We start from the raw sequence: 13,781 nt of genomic DNA on the forward strand, positions 1-13,781 counted from the left end.
AGCGCAGCTGTGCTTGCGGGGTTGCGCCGAGTACCTCGTCGGGAGCAGAGCTGCCTGTCCCCTTCCTGGCCGGGGGACCCCGAGGTGCCACCTCCTTGTGCACAATACAGACCTGGCCGCTCGGAGTGGCCAAACACGGTGCTCATTTTATCTTCTCCTAAAACTTTAAAACTTGAAATAGATAGTAAGATGGCTTTTTTTCCCCTCCTTTCTGGGTTTACTGCTCAGAGAAACGATGGCTAAGATACCAAAACCACAGTGCCGACAGCTCTCCAAGACTCAGGTTAATGCTGAAAAATCACCCAAGACAGTTATTGCAAGACTTTAATTTTTTAAAATGTCTGCGGCTCCTTGTTTCCAGGAGTGTGCAGCAGTAGACAGGTAGCTAAGGGACCTTTGAAGGGCCCAGTATGGTTTTTTTCTAGGGCTAGCACAAGAGGACATGATGTCCATGTCTGTCTTGAGTTTTCCCTGGCACGTCGTCATCCCCACCTGCCCCCCACCCCGCCCCCACCTCAGTGTAAAGGGCTGAGATCTCTGGCCCATTTAGAGTATTTTCCACAAGGATGATGATTTCAGCAGGGATGACATCATCATCACATTCAGGGCTATGTTTTCCCCATAAATCCAAGGGCAGGGCTACCCTTAGCTAAATCCCTCCCAGTGACTGCAATAGAACCCTCTGGAAACTCAGGAAGGGGTGGGCTGGGTTATAAGCTGCCATATATTGGTATAGACAGGTATGGCTTCTTACTGTGAGAGGAGAGGAGGAAGAAGCTTACATAAGACCCTCCCCCAACCCCACCCCACCCCGCACGCCTCCAGGCTACTCTGCAGGCACAGGTCCCTAGGATGACACCCCATCTTCTCAGCCAGGGGCAGAAGCACAGTCCTCGCACTTTCCCCTTCTCTAAGAGACTGCAGGGGGAAAACTGCAATAAAAGCTCAACCCTCCCTCCCTCCTGAGATTTTAAAGTCCTTTTTTATTCCATGATAAATCTTTTTTTTGTGGGGGGAGTGGGAGGTCAGACAAGCTGCATTTCAGAAATGCTGTCGTAATGGTTTTTAACACCTTTTACTCTTACTGGTGCTATTTTGTAGAATAAGGAACAATGTTGACAGGTTTTGTGGGAGGTTTTTTTATACACTTTTTTTTTTTAATCTCAGACTTCTATTTTTGTTTAAACATTTTCATATTTTTTTTTTTGTAACTGGAGCCACGTAACAAATATGGGGAAAAATTGTGCCTTGTTTCAACAGTTTTGCTAATTTTTAGGCTGAAAGATGACAGATGCCTAGAGTTTACTTTATGTTGAATTAAAATCAGTATTTCTCTAACAATCCGGTGTCCCTTTTGTTCTTTTGCAGATCAAATGGGTGGGGCATGTGAGGGAAAGTAGAAAGGTGGATGGTTGAAATAACCCACCTTTGAGTCCAGTGCAGAAGTTTCATGTGCATGCGAGCTGAGCTGGGCATGCATGCTAAGTTGGTTCAGTTGTGTCCAACTCATTTGCCACCCTATGGACTATAGTCCACCAGGCTTCTCTGTCATGGGATCCTCCAGGCAAAAATACTGGAGTGGTTGCCATTTCCTTCTCCAGGGGATCTTCCCAAACCAGGGGAATGTCTTCTGCATTGAAGGTGGATTCTGAGCCACCTGGGAAGCCCTCTTAAGTACCACAGGTGATCCCCAAGTCTAGTACCATGGTCCCCAAACTCCAATGTATCAGCATCCCCTGTAAGGCTTGTTCAGTGGAGAACAAGCCCTACCGCTAGGGCTTCTGATGCAGTAACTCTAAAGTGGAGCCTGAGAATTACTCAATGCCCATCCAAGGACCAATCTGGGATAGTAAATGGATTTCTAAACCTTGTTTCCCCAAATAAATAGCAAGTTCATTGAAAGCCTTGATGTCTGGAACAGTCATGTCCAGGTTATTTCTCACAGCTATTGGCTAGCTGGTTGAGAGGAGTCAAAAATCCCAGGGCTGACCGTCCGGTTCCTTGTCCCTTGGTAGGCTTCTGCACTTTGTTCCACTGCTCCTAAGTTGTAACTGAGCCGTGGTCAGTGAGGGAGTTGGCTCCAGTGAGGGGAGACTCATTGGGAATGACCCAGGATCAATTTTTAACAGCTGCCTGTGGCCCCCCAGTTCTTTGGGTGGACTGTGTTTCTTGCCCTTGGTAAGCTTAACGTTGCAACTCCTTTCATAAGTCACCTGGGTCCACCCAGCCTCGTGTCCCGAAGCCCAGAGTCCATCGTGTCATAATTGTGTCACTACCTCTAGCCTTTGGTCAATGAAACAGTCCTGATGAAGATTCTAGTAGCTTTCCAGAGGTTAATATTGGTCATATGGTTCCTTTAGGGAGAAGGCAATGGCAACCCACTCCAGTATTCTTGCCTGGCAAATCCCATGGACAGAGGAGCCTCTTAGGCTGCAGTCCATGGGGTTGCTGAGAGTTGGACACGACTGAGCGACTTCACTTTCACTTTTCACTTTAATGCATTGGAGAAGGAAATAGCAACCCACTCCAGTGTTCTTGCCTAGAGAATCCCAGGGAGTGGGGAGCCTGGTGGGGTGCTGTCTATGGGGTCCACAGAGTTGGGCACGATTGAAGTGACTTAGCAGCAGCAGGTTCCTTTAGAGGAAAGAGGGATGCCCTTGTGCATCAGTTGAATATCTCAGTTGGCACGACTCTCCAAGATTAAGTTTGCTGCTGAGTTGTGTCTGACTCTTTTGCAACCCTCTTATTGTCACCCACCTGGCAACTCTGTCCATGTGGTTTTCCAGGCAAGAATACAGGAGTGGGTTTCCATTTCCTTCTCCAGGGGATCTTCCCAACCCAGGGAGTGAACCTGTGTCTCCTGTGGTGGCAGGCAGCTCCTTTACCACTGAGCCACCTGGGAAGCCCACTATTGGAGTGATGGGCCTTAATAACTCAAAAGCAAGCTCAGAAATAGTCTGGCCCAGAGTTGGAGTGGAGCACGAGAAACTGTTTAGGCACCACTAGGCTAGAATAGAACAGCCTGGGTGCAAGTCACCATGGTGAGACATTGGCAATTAGCAAGCCAATCCTGCTGGTGCTCTGCTCAGGTGTTCAGGCCCCACGGGCCTTGGCTGCCTTATTAAGCCTTCTTGTACACAGTGCTGCACCAAGTGCCAGGACAGGATGAAGCGAAATAAACAGCCTCGGCCTCGAAACCCCAAGAGAGGAGATGGACTGGCTGTCCAGGTGAGGGGCCCTTGGGTGTTGTGGCCTGCTTGGGGGCAGCCTTCAGGGGAGACCTTGGAGGGTCTGTGGGGGCAGTTCTCCATTTTCTCAAGATCGGGGCCAGGTTTGGATCCTAGGACTGGGGCCAAGTGGAGAATATGATGGACATTCTGATCTTGGGGAAGTAGTTGGGGTTTGTACCACAAGTAGACCTTTTCTGAAAATATCATCTGGTTGCCTGGGGCTGTATCTGGGGGCTCACATGTATCACCTTGGAACTTTTCATCTCTAAAAGGTGAGGATCATAAATTCTACCTGCTTCCTAGGGCTGCTGTGAATGTTAAAGGCTGTAACCTGAGTAAGTTGTTTTGCCTGGTGCCTGGCACACAGTAAGCCCTCACATGTACTGAATGGCATTGTGATACTAAAACCCTTATAGTGATGGTAACATCCAATATTGATGTATTACTAAATCTTAAAAAAGGACAGGTAATTTTCATCTAGGTGTTGCAAAAGAGCTGAGCAACAGCAGTATTTGGTGCTGAAATTGTGTCCATCACCCCACCCGCAACATGCTGGGGTCCCCTTGCTCCTTGTTAGGGAGAGTAAGTGTGGGTGGCTTTGGAGTCTGGCACCCGAGAGATCTGTGAAAGGGATCTTCCCTGGGGGTGCTTGACTGACCTCGGAATAGTTCCATGGTTATTTGGTGGGGGATCAGCACTGGACAGAGGGGGTCCCCCACCCTACCTCAGTCAACTGGCTCTTGAGTGATTTTCTGTTCCAGGCTTGTGCTTGGTTGGTCCTTAATTGCTTCCTGCAGCCAGACTGGATGCCTCTCCTTGCTTCACCTCCTCCTAGCTTGTGACCTTGAATGTGCTCCATAGCCACTTTGAGCCTCCGGTTATGCAGCTGTAAGACAAGCATAATAACTTCGTAAGGCTGGTGTGTGGATCAAGTAATTCAGTGTGTGAAGCACATGCAGAGCGCTTGTGGGTAGTGAGTGCTGAGTACACAACAGCTGCTTTATTGTTTACTGTTTAGAGTCCTCCCAGCAACCCTGAAGTGAGGCAGTGGTTACCGTGATCCCAGGTAAAAGAAGTGAGACTCAGAAGTGAGTACCCAAGGCCACACAGCCACTGCAAAGAAGTTGTGAATTGAAATCTGTTTTGTGAATCCATTGATCTCCCTTGCATCTGTGTATGTGTGTGTGTCTGGATTCTGAAATTACCTGCTGCCCTTTGCAGCCTATGACACAATTGACCTTTCTTGCTTCTTCTCTTACTTTTTTTCAACTTACCTTCCTTCTCTCCTTTCTGCCTTCTATCCTTTCTTCTTTCTGTTTAACTTTATTACTGGATTTGGTGGCTGCTTACTGAGTCTTTGCGCATGTTGTTCTCTCCCCAGAACAGCCTTCTCCCCTTTGCCTGGTCCTTCAGTTCTCACCTCTTCCAGGAAGACTTCTTTGCCCCCATTCTAGGCAGCACTAAGAGACATTCTCTAATCTGAGCTGTCCTTCCCTGTGGATTGATAGAAGAATATCTCAGCACAAAGTACTCTGTATTATTTCTTATTTTTGTACCCATCTCTTCCATGAGCTTGTGAGGTGCTCAAGGCAGGTGAGCCCTCCTAACACCAGTTTTTAGTTTAATAAGCTTGTCATACATTTGGAAAACTCAGGTTTGAAGTCATAGTTCTTTATTTTGTTTTCGGGGAGGAGACTTACAGTTTAGAGATTACTGCATATATTAAAAGTCACTTAAAAGCACATAATAAAATCTCCCAACTTTGTCCTGCTGGATGGAAGTTCTTTTTTCTTTTTGCCCTCTGGTCTTTCACAGTTAGACCTTAATGTGACTCGGACAACCTTGGCTTAACCGCCTTCTCAGAGAGGAGGGTGGAGCCTAAGTAGGTCACGTGGCCCTTTCTTATCTCTTTGGGGTACTGTTGCCTGGGAGGGCAGATGAGTTTTTTTTCTGAGGCTCTAGCTCAGAGACCTGTGATGTCCTGTGTCTCCAGAACCAGGTTCAAATGCTAGTCCGACACCTGAGGCCCTTCTTGACTTGACTTTCATTTCCCTCACCCATTCCTCCCCAACCCCAAATGGCTTTCAGGTACTGCTGACAGCATATCAGTTAACAGAAATTGAATACTGACATCAACTGAAAGGGACTCTGAAACCATTAACATTGATTGAGCACGTACTATATGCTGGGAGTGGTCTAAGAACATTACATACAACTCATTTGATTCTAACTCCTAGCAGAGTCAGGATTTGAACCCAAACCTGGTGGCTTTGCTACTTACAAAATTTACTGAAAGCGTTGGAAACTTAACATCCTTGTGTACAGTTCAGTTCAGTTCAGTTTCTCAGTCGTATCCGACTCTTTGCGACCCTATGAATCGCAGCACGCCAGGCCTCCCTGTCCATCACCAACTCCCAGAGCTCAGACTCACATCCACTGAGTCAGTGATGCCATCCAGCCGTCTCATCCTCTGTCGTCCCCTTCTCCTCCTGCCCCCAATCCCTCCCAGCATCAGGGTCTTTTCCAACGAGTCAATTCTTCGCATGAGGTGGCCAAAGTACTGGAGTTTCAGCTTTAGTATCATTCCTTCCAAAGAAATCCCAGGGCTGATCTCCTTCAGACTGGATTGGTTGGATCTCCTTGCAGTCCAAGGGACTCTCAAGAGTCTTCTCCAACACCACAGTTCAAAAGCATCAATTCTTCGGCACTCAGCCTTCTTCACAGTCCAATGCTCACATCCATACATGACCACTGGAAAAACCATAGCCTTGACTAGACGGACCTTAGTCGGCAAAGTAATGTCTCTGCTTTTGAAGTTGGGGGTAATTAACACATATGCCCAAATCACTTATGACTATCTGTATTCAACTGTCCATATAGTGCTGCTATTACTACTGTTACTATAATCATCTGTTACAGGGTTCTTTGCTGCATCCTTTTGTCTGTCTTTCTACCTTAACTCTCGCTGGGTTAACATCCTATATTTTAGGGCAAGTATCATCTCTAGGAAGCCTTCCCACACTGTTTAGGTGAGGTCAGGTTTTCTCCTGCTGTATACTCTTGGAGGGCTACTCAACAGCAAGACAATCCAGCAGTACTGGTGGTTAAAATATTGAAATGCCTCCAGACCAGTTGATAAAGAGCTCCTGTCCCAGCTCCCTAACCCATTCTTCCCTGAACATCTTCCCCTGCTTCAGCAACTACTTGGGTGAGACCCAGCCCAGAAGAGGCCTCTAGGCCCCTACTTGCAATGCAGGTGCCATCTCTCCTGCCACAGCCCCTTCCTGTCTAACTAGGTCTGGTTTGTAATTAAACATGATTATTGTGCTTAGTGGTGTCTGACTCTTTGTGACCCTTTGGACCGTAGCCTGCCAGGCTCCTCTGTCCATGGCATTTTCCAGGCAAGAATACAGGGGTAGATTGCCATTTCCTCCTCCAGGGGATCTTCCCAACCTAGGGATCCAACCAGTGTCTCTTATGTCTCCTACATTGCAGGCTGGTTCTTTACTGCTGAGCCAGTAGGGAAGCCCTGGTAATTAAACAGTGATGTATAATCAGTTATGTGCTTTGCCTTCCCTGACAGATTGGAAACTTTAAGAGCTCAGAGGCTATGTCTGTTTCTTGGTCACTGCCAAATCCCTCAGTTCAGTTCAGTTCAGTCTCTCAGTTGTGTCCGACTCTTTGCGACCCCATGAATCGCAGCACGCCAGGCCTCCCTGTCCATCACCATCTCTCGGAGTTCACTCAGACTCACGTCCATGAGTCAGTGATGCCATCCAGGCATCTCATCCTCGGTCAGTCAGGGAAAAAAAAATATTTGCTGAACACATAAATCAGTGATATTTTGACAAGAAAACCAGCTCAAAACTTGGATCAATCTTTGTGATACAGGGCAACTGATCTCTCTGACCCTCAGTTTTCTCTTCTGTAAAGTGGGTCTAACTCATTCTTTGAACAAGTCTCTAAGACTCTAAATATCAGGCTCTTGGACACCGTGGGAACAGGATTGATAAGATTCTTGTTTCCGTGGAATTTATGGAAAAGCAGACAATAAAGGCATAAACAATTAAACAAGATGACTATACTGAGAAAAAAACGGATGATGAGATTACAGGGTCATTCTAGAAAGAAAAGTCGGAGAATATGTCTCTAATGTGACTTTTAAGTCCTTCCTCAAAGCGCCTATCGATTTTTTTTTATCTAATAATCCATTTTTTGTAGAAATTCATTGTAAAACCAATTTTTTGGCTACTGGGGGTGGAGAATTTGTAACTGCATCCCGCCTTCTAGGCGGGGTCACATCTGCCTGAGGTGGGATCTCATTGGTTGCGGCAGACCTCGCGCAGTTGCATTGCCCCGGCAGCCGGCGCCCCGCCCCTAGGGTACTCCAGCCGTCCATCAAGCTTCGGGCTCCGCCCCCAGCGCGCGGCTTCATCCTTCTCTATAAAAGGAGCCGGCGGACGATGACGAGCCTTTACGTCGGCGCGTAAGGGTGGGGGGTGCGTGTGAGGTCATCGCGCGGGCGGGCGGGCGGGGTCAGGCGGTTTGAACGAGACGAAGACGGAACCGGAGCCGGGTACGGGCAGCGGACGCGGTCGGACCGAGAGCCGGTGAGCCGGCTAGCGGGCACGGGGCGGTGGCTGGGGGGCGGCTGGGCGGGCCTCGAGCCGAGCCGAGCGCCAGCGGGCCTCGCGGGCAGTGCTCGGGCCGCTCCCCACGGCGGTGCGGTTCGGGCCGGGTGGGGGAAGGGCGGGGCCGTGACCCGGCGCGCGCGGGCTGGGGGGCGCGCGCTCTTCGCTCGCCGGGGACGGGGGCGGGGCGTCGGGCCGGAAGTGGGGGGCTGCCCCTTGGCGGCGTGGGGGCTTATGGGCCGCGGCCTAGGCGTGGAACCAGGACAGGAGGCAGGAGGTTCCGGGGTGGTTGGGCCGGGTAGGGGGCGTGTGTGGGGTTGGAGTGGGCCTGCTGGAAGTTCTGAGGATCATCCCCCCTCCACTGTAGGAGACGGCGCCGCCTGATGATTCAAGAGTCCAGGTTTTGGAGTGCAACCTGTATTGAATTCCCTGCTGTGCGACCTTGGGCAGGTGCTTTAACCTCTCTGGGCCTCAGTTTCCTCTTCTGTAAAACGCGGGAGAAAGATAATACTACACGTAGAAAGGTCTTGTCCCCGAGTATGGGGAAAAGCAAGCCAACTCCCTGGACTTCTTCCTCTTCTTCAGTTGAGCGTCCACTGAGCGCTAGGCACTGTATTAAGCACTGGCTATACACCCTGGAGCAGGAGGGCGAAGGCCTGCTTTCTAGTAGTCTACATTGTGGTGGGGAGACCGAAAATGAAAAAGTACATGGAAATGAGGAAATTAATACATGGAAAAGAATTCCATATGATCACTGGCGAGACAGTGTAATAGGGTTATATGAACAGTGCTTTTTCAGTCCCTGGTTTCACAGCTGACCTGGGGTGCTGCAGGGCAGAGCTGGGCCTCTACTCCATTTTGGGATTGAAACTCCTGAAGTCCATTGAAGGAAGATGCACCAGGCCTGCCATCCGCCTCTCTGATGGGGTATCTGTAAGAGTAGTGATAATAGCAGCTCTTTGCTAATTGGGTACTTGCTGTGTGCCAGGTGTTGTGTGGTTTTATGTCATATTGCACTTGTCTCTTAACAGATTTTATCTTCATTTTACAAATTAGGGGACCGAGACTGAGAGGTTATTTGCTTTATGGTGTCCAGCAAGTGGCTGAGCCCAAGTCTGTGACTCTTTGAGTCCAGGCCCTTAATCTCTGTATTACGCTGCTTCCCTGAAGTCCAGATCTAGACAGTGTGTTTCCAGTGTGCCCTTTATGATGGTGTATATATGTATACAGTTTCTGTGGTTAAGAAATGTATAGTGATTTCTGACACATAGGGAAGCTTAGGACATGCTGTGTTTTTCACTTAGAGTCAGTTAATCCTCACTGCCTCCTCTGGATGAGCAGATGAGCTGTTTGTGATCCAGAAAGGTGAGGTATTTACCTAGGGCCACATTGCCTTTTTTGGGGGGGTTCCCCCCCGCCCATTCCATAGTGCTCAGTATGGTGCCTTGAAAGTGATAAGTGCTCATCAGCCAGCCTTAAATTGGAGTGGGTTTGGGAGCCTTTAGGAGAGGCTATATATGGAGAGGTAAGGGGAGGCTTTTTCAAGGAAGTTTAAATGTTGATCAAGGAGGGGTGAGGTTTGTGTGGTGATCATGGGGTCTTTCTTCCATTGAGGTCAAGCAGAGGAATCCTTATGGAGGAAGAGAGTGAGCTGTCGCTAGCTGTAGCTGAGGCTCTGAGAGCTGGTCTCTTTTGACTGCTTGGAAGAGCAAATTAAATAGTTGAGTCAGTGGATGTTTATTGCACATCCACAGGGTGCCTAGTCCCATGTATTTAGTGGCTGCAGAGTTTGCGGAGCACATGGGGCCAGGTATTAATGTGCTGCTAATGAAAGAGTTTTAAATTTATGATGAGGAAAGGCCATTAAGGTTTTCTGAGCTGAGGTGTGGTCAGGAGACACACGTGGCTTTACCAGCTGCTTACATTTTACGGCAGCATGATACACACAGTACCTGATGGATGGATGTATGAATGTTGCCAAAATAGATTACGGGTGCGCACCCGGGGACTGGGGTGGTTTTTGTTTGCATGTGTTTCTCTTTGATACCACACAGTCTGCATTTCATTTCTTCCTTTAGGGATTTTAAACACAGGAGTCACTTGGTCTGATTTTTGATTCAGAAAATTCTCCTTGGCTGTTGTATAAAAACAGTTTGAGACAGAGACTAGTTTGATGTCTGTTGCAGTGGATGGAGGTGAGAGATGGTAGTGACAGGTCTCAGGTGCTGTTTTTGGCACTGGAGATAGAATAAATGAGACAAGGTCTCTCTCCTGGACTTGTTTGTTTAATGCCAAACCATTTTTTGTGCCTTACCTCATTTAAACCTCACCTCAAATAGGGGGCATTCACTCATAAGATAAATGAGGTGTATTGAAGTTAAGCAACTTGTCCAAGTTCATACAACTGAGTGAGAGCCTCATGTTCAAACCCAGGTTTCAAATACTCAGTTCTTTGCATAGAGCAAATTTCCTACTGGTTCAGATCCCATCTGGGAATGATTCAGAAATGAAGAGATAATGACAGTTGTAGAGGTTTGAATGAAGTGCTGTGGGAACATAGGGATTAATTTCCCAGTGGAGTCAGGAACTAAATTGTGTTGACTTCTTGTATAATATGGTTTTGTCATCTGAGTTTAGGTAAGAGAGTTGATAATTTGCTTTCTGAGACACATTTTTCTCTGCTTGACACTGTCCTGCCAGCATGAAAACAAGTAGCCTTTCCTGAGCCCACTGTGTAATGTGTTGTGCCAAGTCCTCGGGGGAGGGGAATGTGGGGTGTGAGGGCACAAGCCTGAGACGTCAGATAAAGAGGAGGTTGTGTGGTAGATCTCCATCATTTCCGGCCCTCACATTCTGTAGCTGTTTGACTTGTGAGGTGTGCTGGAGATGCAAGGGAAGACTAGCTAGTCCCTTGGTGGAGGAATGAAGTGCTCAGAGTCCCATGGTGGTTCCAAATTGTCCTGAGTTTTTCTTCCCGCATTGATCATATTGATGTCACATGAAATGAGGAAAATTACAAGTGTTGGTCATGGTGAAATTTACTATTTTCTAGCAGGAGTCCCCAACCTCCAGGATTTAATGCCTGATGTTCTGAGGTGGAGCTGATATAATAATACTAGAAATAAAGTGCGCAATAATGTAATGCACTTTGAATCATTCGAAAACCATCCTGCCTGCCCCCTCCCCCCTTTCCCCAGTCTGTCCATGGAAAGACTGTCTTCACAAAACCAGTCCCTGGTGTCCAAAAGGTTGGGGACTGCTGTTGTGTAGTCCTGAGTCTTCATGGTAATTGCCCAGGAATCTCATTTAGGTCTGGCTCCACCTGCCCTTATCTCATAGTGAATCTTTTCTTCCCATTATCTGTTCACCAGCAGTCGGTGACCTTTTTCAAACTTAAGTAAGAATGTGATTCTCGCTCATTTAAATCCCAGGAAGGGATTCTTGAACGATTAAGGGATAACATCTGAACTCCTCATCATGCCTCCAGAGTCCTAACAGGATCTGGGTGCTTCACTTTTCCCACTTCTGTTCCTCCTCACCCTCCTGCTCACAGGGCTGTAGCCACTCTGCTTAAGCTTCTCACTTAGCTTAGCCAAGTGTCTGCTAAGCTCCTGGTGCTTAGTAGGCCTGCACATGGCCTCCTGTCCTCAGTAGGTTCAGCAGAGAATTTTACTAAGGACTCTTCTCTGTGAGGTCATTTGCCACCACCTCTGTAGTACTTAGCTTATAGAAAAGGTTACTTTTTTGATTGTAAAAGTGGATATAGTCTTTAAGAAAATTTGGAGAACTTTGTAGTGGAAACTATAAAGAGAAATTAATAAAAAGCCCACCATCTGAAGAAAACTGGTGTAAACATTTTGATACATTAATGGATAAATGAATTGACGTTTTCGCGAGTCTGAGTGAACTCCGGGGGTTGGTGATGGACAGGGAGGCCTGTCGTGCTGTGATTCATGAGGTCGCAAAGAGTCGGACGCGACTGAACTGAACTGAACTGAAGCACATTTTTATACCAATCACATTAAAATGGGGCCTGAATTTTAGGCTGGCTGGTGTTGAGCCATTCATTTCAGGTTATGTTTACTCCTGGAAATCTAGGCTCATGGCTGGAATCCTAGGTCTTTGATTTGGCATCTTGGGGAAGAATGGGGGTGAGGCTTCCAAGTTGAGTGTCCCCATACCTCTGCTCTGGTGACTCCAGGAAATGCTTGCGCTTTCTTACTGCCCAATAATGTGATCCCTTCTCTTTTCTCACATGCTGTAGAAGATGGCAGTGAACGTGTACTCAACGTCAGTCACCAGTGATAACCTCAGTCGACATGACATGCTGGCCTGGATCAATGAGTCTCTGCAGTTGAATCTGACAAAGATCGAACAGTTGTGCTCAGGTAAGAGAAGTTCAGTAGACCCCTTTCCCCAGGAAAGCCTGCGGGTCCTTCAGGGATGCACAGGTTGGCCATGTCTGATTGCAAAAGCCACAGGTTCGAGTTCTGTATTAGGGCTGTTCTGTTTGTTTCAGCCTTGCCTTCATTCCACTTGTGAGTGGGACTGTGCTTGAAAGAAGCCTGCTCTCTTCTGGCCTGTATGTCCACCGTCTCCTACTGTAGCGGCTCCATTCTGAGGCCTGCAGCTTACTTAGCCTCAGCTGCTCCATCGGCAGTCTTTGCATCCAGATTTGAAGTGACTTATTTGAGGACAATAATTGTAATTGTTCTAGTTCTGTATTAGTTTATCAGTGGCGTTTCTTACTCCCACAAAACTCAAGACCAAAGTCAGGCCGGTTTGCCATTTCAGCCACAACTTTATTGAACTACTTGTTTATTAAGAATATGACAGACAAATGCTGATTTAAAAAAAGAACATACATTATGTGTTAGGGTTATCAAAATTGGATTTACCCCAGATAGGAGGTGGGGTCAAGAATATGACAGTAGAAGGATGAGCTGTATATCCTGTTGCTACTTGAATTCTTATCTTGATCTTGGGGTAGAGAATTAGAACCTTCAGCTTCTCCAAGTAATCGTAACAACAGTTATTTAATTGAACACTTGTGTGCCAGGGTTATGTAAGTGCTTTCAAATATCTTTTTATCACTGTACCTCTGTGAGGTGGCCTCTTGATGAAAGTGAAAGAGGAGAGTGAAAAAGTTGGCTTAAAGCTCAACATTGAGAAAACGAAGATCATGGCATCCGGTCCCATCACTTCGTGGGAAATAGATGGGGAAACAGTGACAGACTTTATTTTTTTGGGCTCCAAAATCACTGCAGATGGTGATTGCAGCCATGAAATTAAAAGACGCTTACTCCTTGGAAGGAAAGTTATGACCAACCTAGACAGCATATTAAAAAGCAGAGACGTTACTTTGCCAACAAAGGTCCGTCTGGTCAAGGCTATGGTTTTTCCAGCAGTCATGTATGGATGTGAGAGTTGATCTGTAAAGAAAGCTGAGCACTGAAGAATTGATGGTTTTGAACTGTGGTGTTGAAGAAGACTCTTGAGAGTCCCTTGGACTGCAAGGAGATCCAACCAGTCCATTCTAAAGGAAATCGGTCATGAATATTCATTGGAAGGACTGATGTTGAAGCTGAAACTCCAGTACTTTGGCCACCTGATGCGAACAGCTGACTCATTTGAAAAGACCCTGATGCTAGGAAAGATTGAAGGCAGAAGGAGAAGGGGGCGACAAGAGGATGAGATGGTTGGATGGCATCACCGCCTCAATGGATGTGAGTTTGAGTAAACTCCGGGAGTTGCTGATAGACAGGGAGGCCTGGTGTGCTGAACTCCATGGGTTGCAGAGTTGGACACAACTGAGCAACTGAACTGAACTGTGAGTTGGGAATGTTTATTAACCTTTTTTTTTTACAGATGAGAAAATGGGCTTAGAGCAATTGAATAATAAGTATAGGGTTGTTTAACC

The 13,781-nt window shown here is 47.3% G+C and overlaps 1 protein-coding gene across 4 annotated transcripts in view; it reads left to right on the top strand.

Annotated features, from left to right (window-relative positions):
- The first annotated feature begins 7,782 nt into the window (after positions 1-7,782).
- Positions 7,783-13,781, top strand: part of MAPRE1 (microtubule associated protein RP/EB family member 1) — a 29,202-nt gene continuing 23,203 nt past the window's right edge. Inside the window, exons 1-2 of one of the 4 annotated variants that reach the window (XM_068986877.1) lie at positions 7,783-7,840; positions 12,126-12,249. In XM_068986877.1, coding sequence (XP_068842978.1) covers positions 12,129-12,249 — 121 coding nt within the window. In that variant the 5' untranslated portion in view covers positions 7,783-7,840; positions 12,126-12,128. Of the gene's footprint in view, positions 7,841-8,214; positions 8,312-12,125; positions 12,250-13,781 lie in introns of those variants that run through there. The other 3 variants (XM_068986878.1, XM_068986880.1, XM_068986879.1) reach the window with 3 other exon arrangements.

This window comes from Capricornis sumatraensis, chromosome 15, assembly GCF_032405125.1.
Source record: "Capricornis sumatraensis isolate serow.1 chromosome 15, serow.2, whole genome shotgun sequence".
Classification (NCBI taxonomy): domain Eukaryota; kingdom Metazoa; phylum Chordata; class Mammalia; order Artiodactyla; family Bovidae; genus Capricornis; species Capricornis sumatraensis.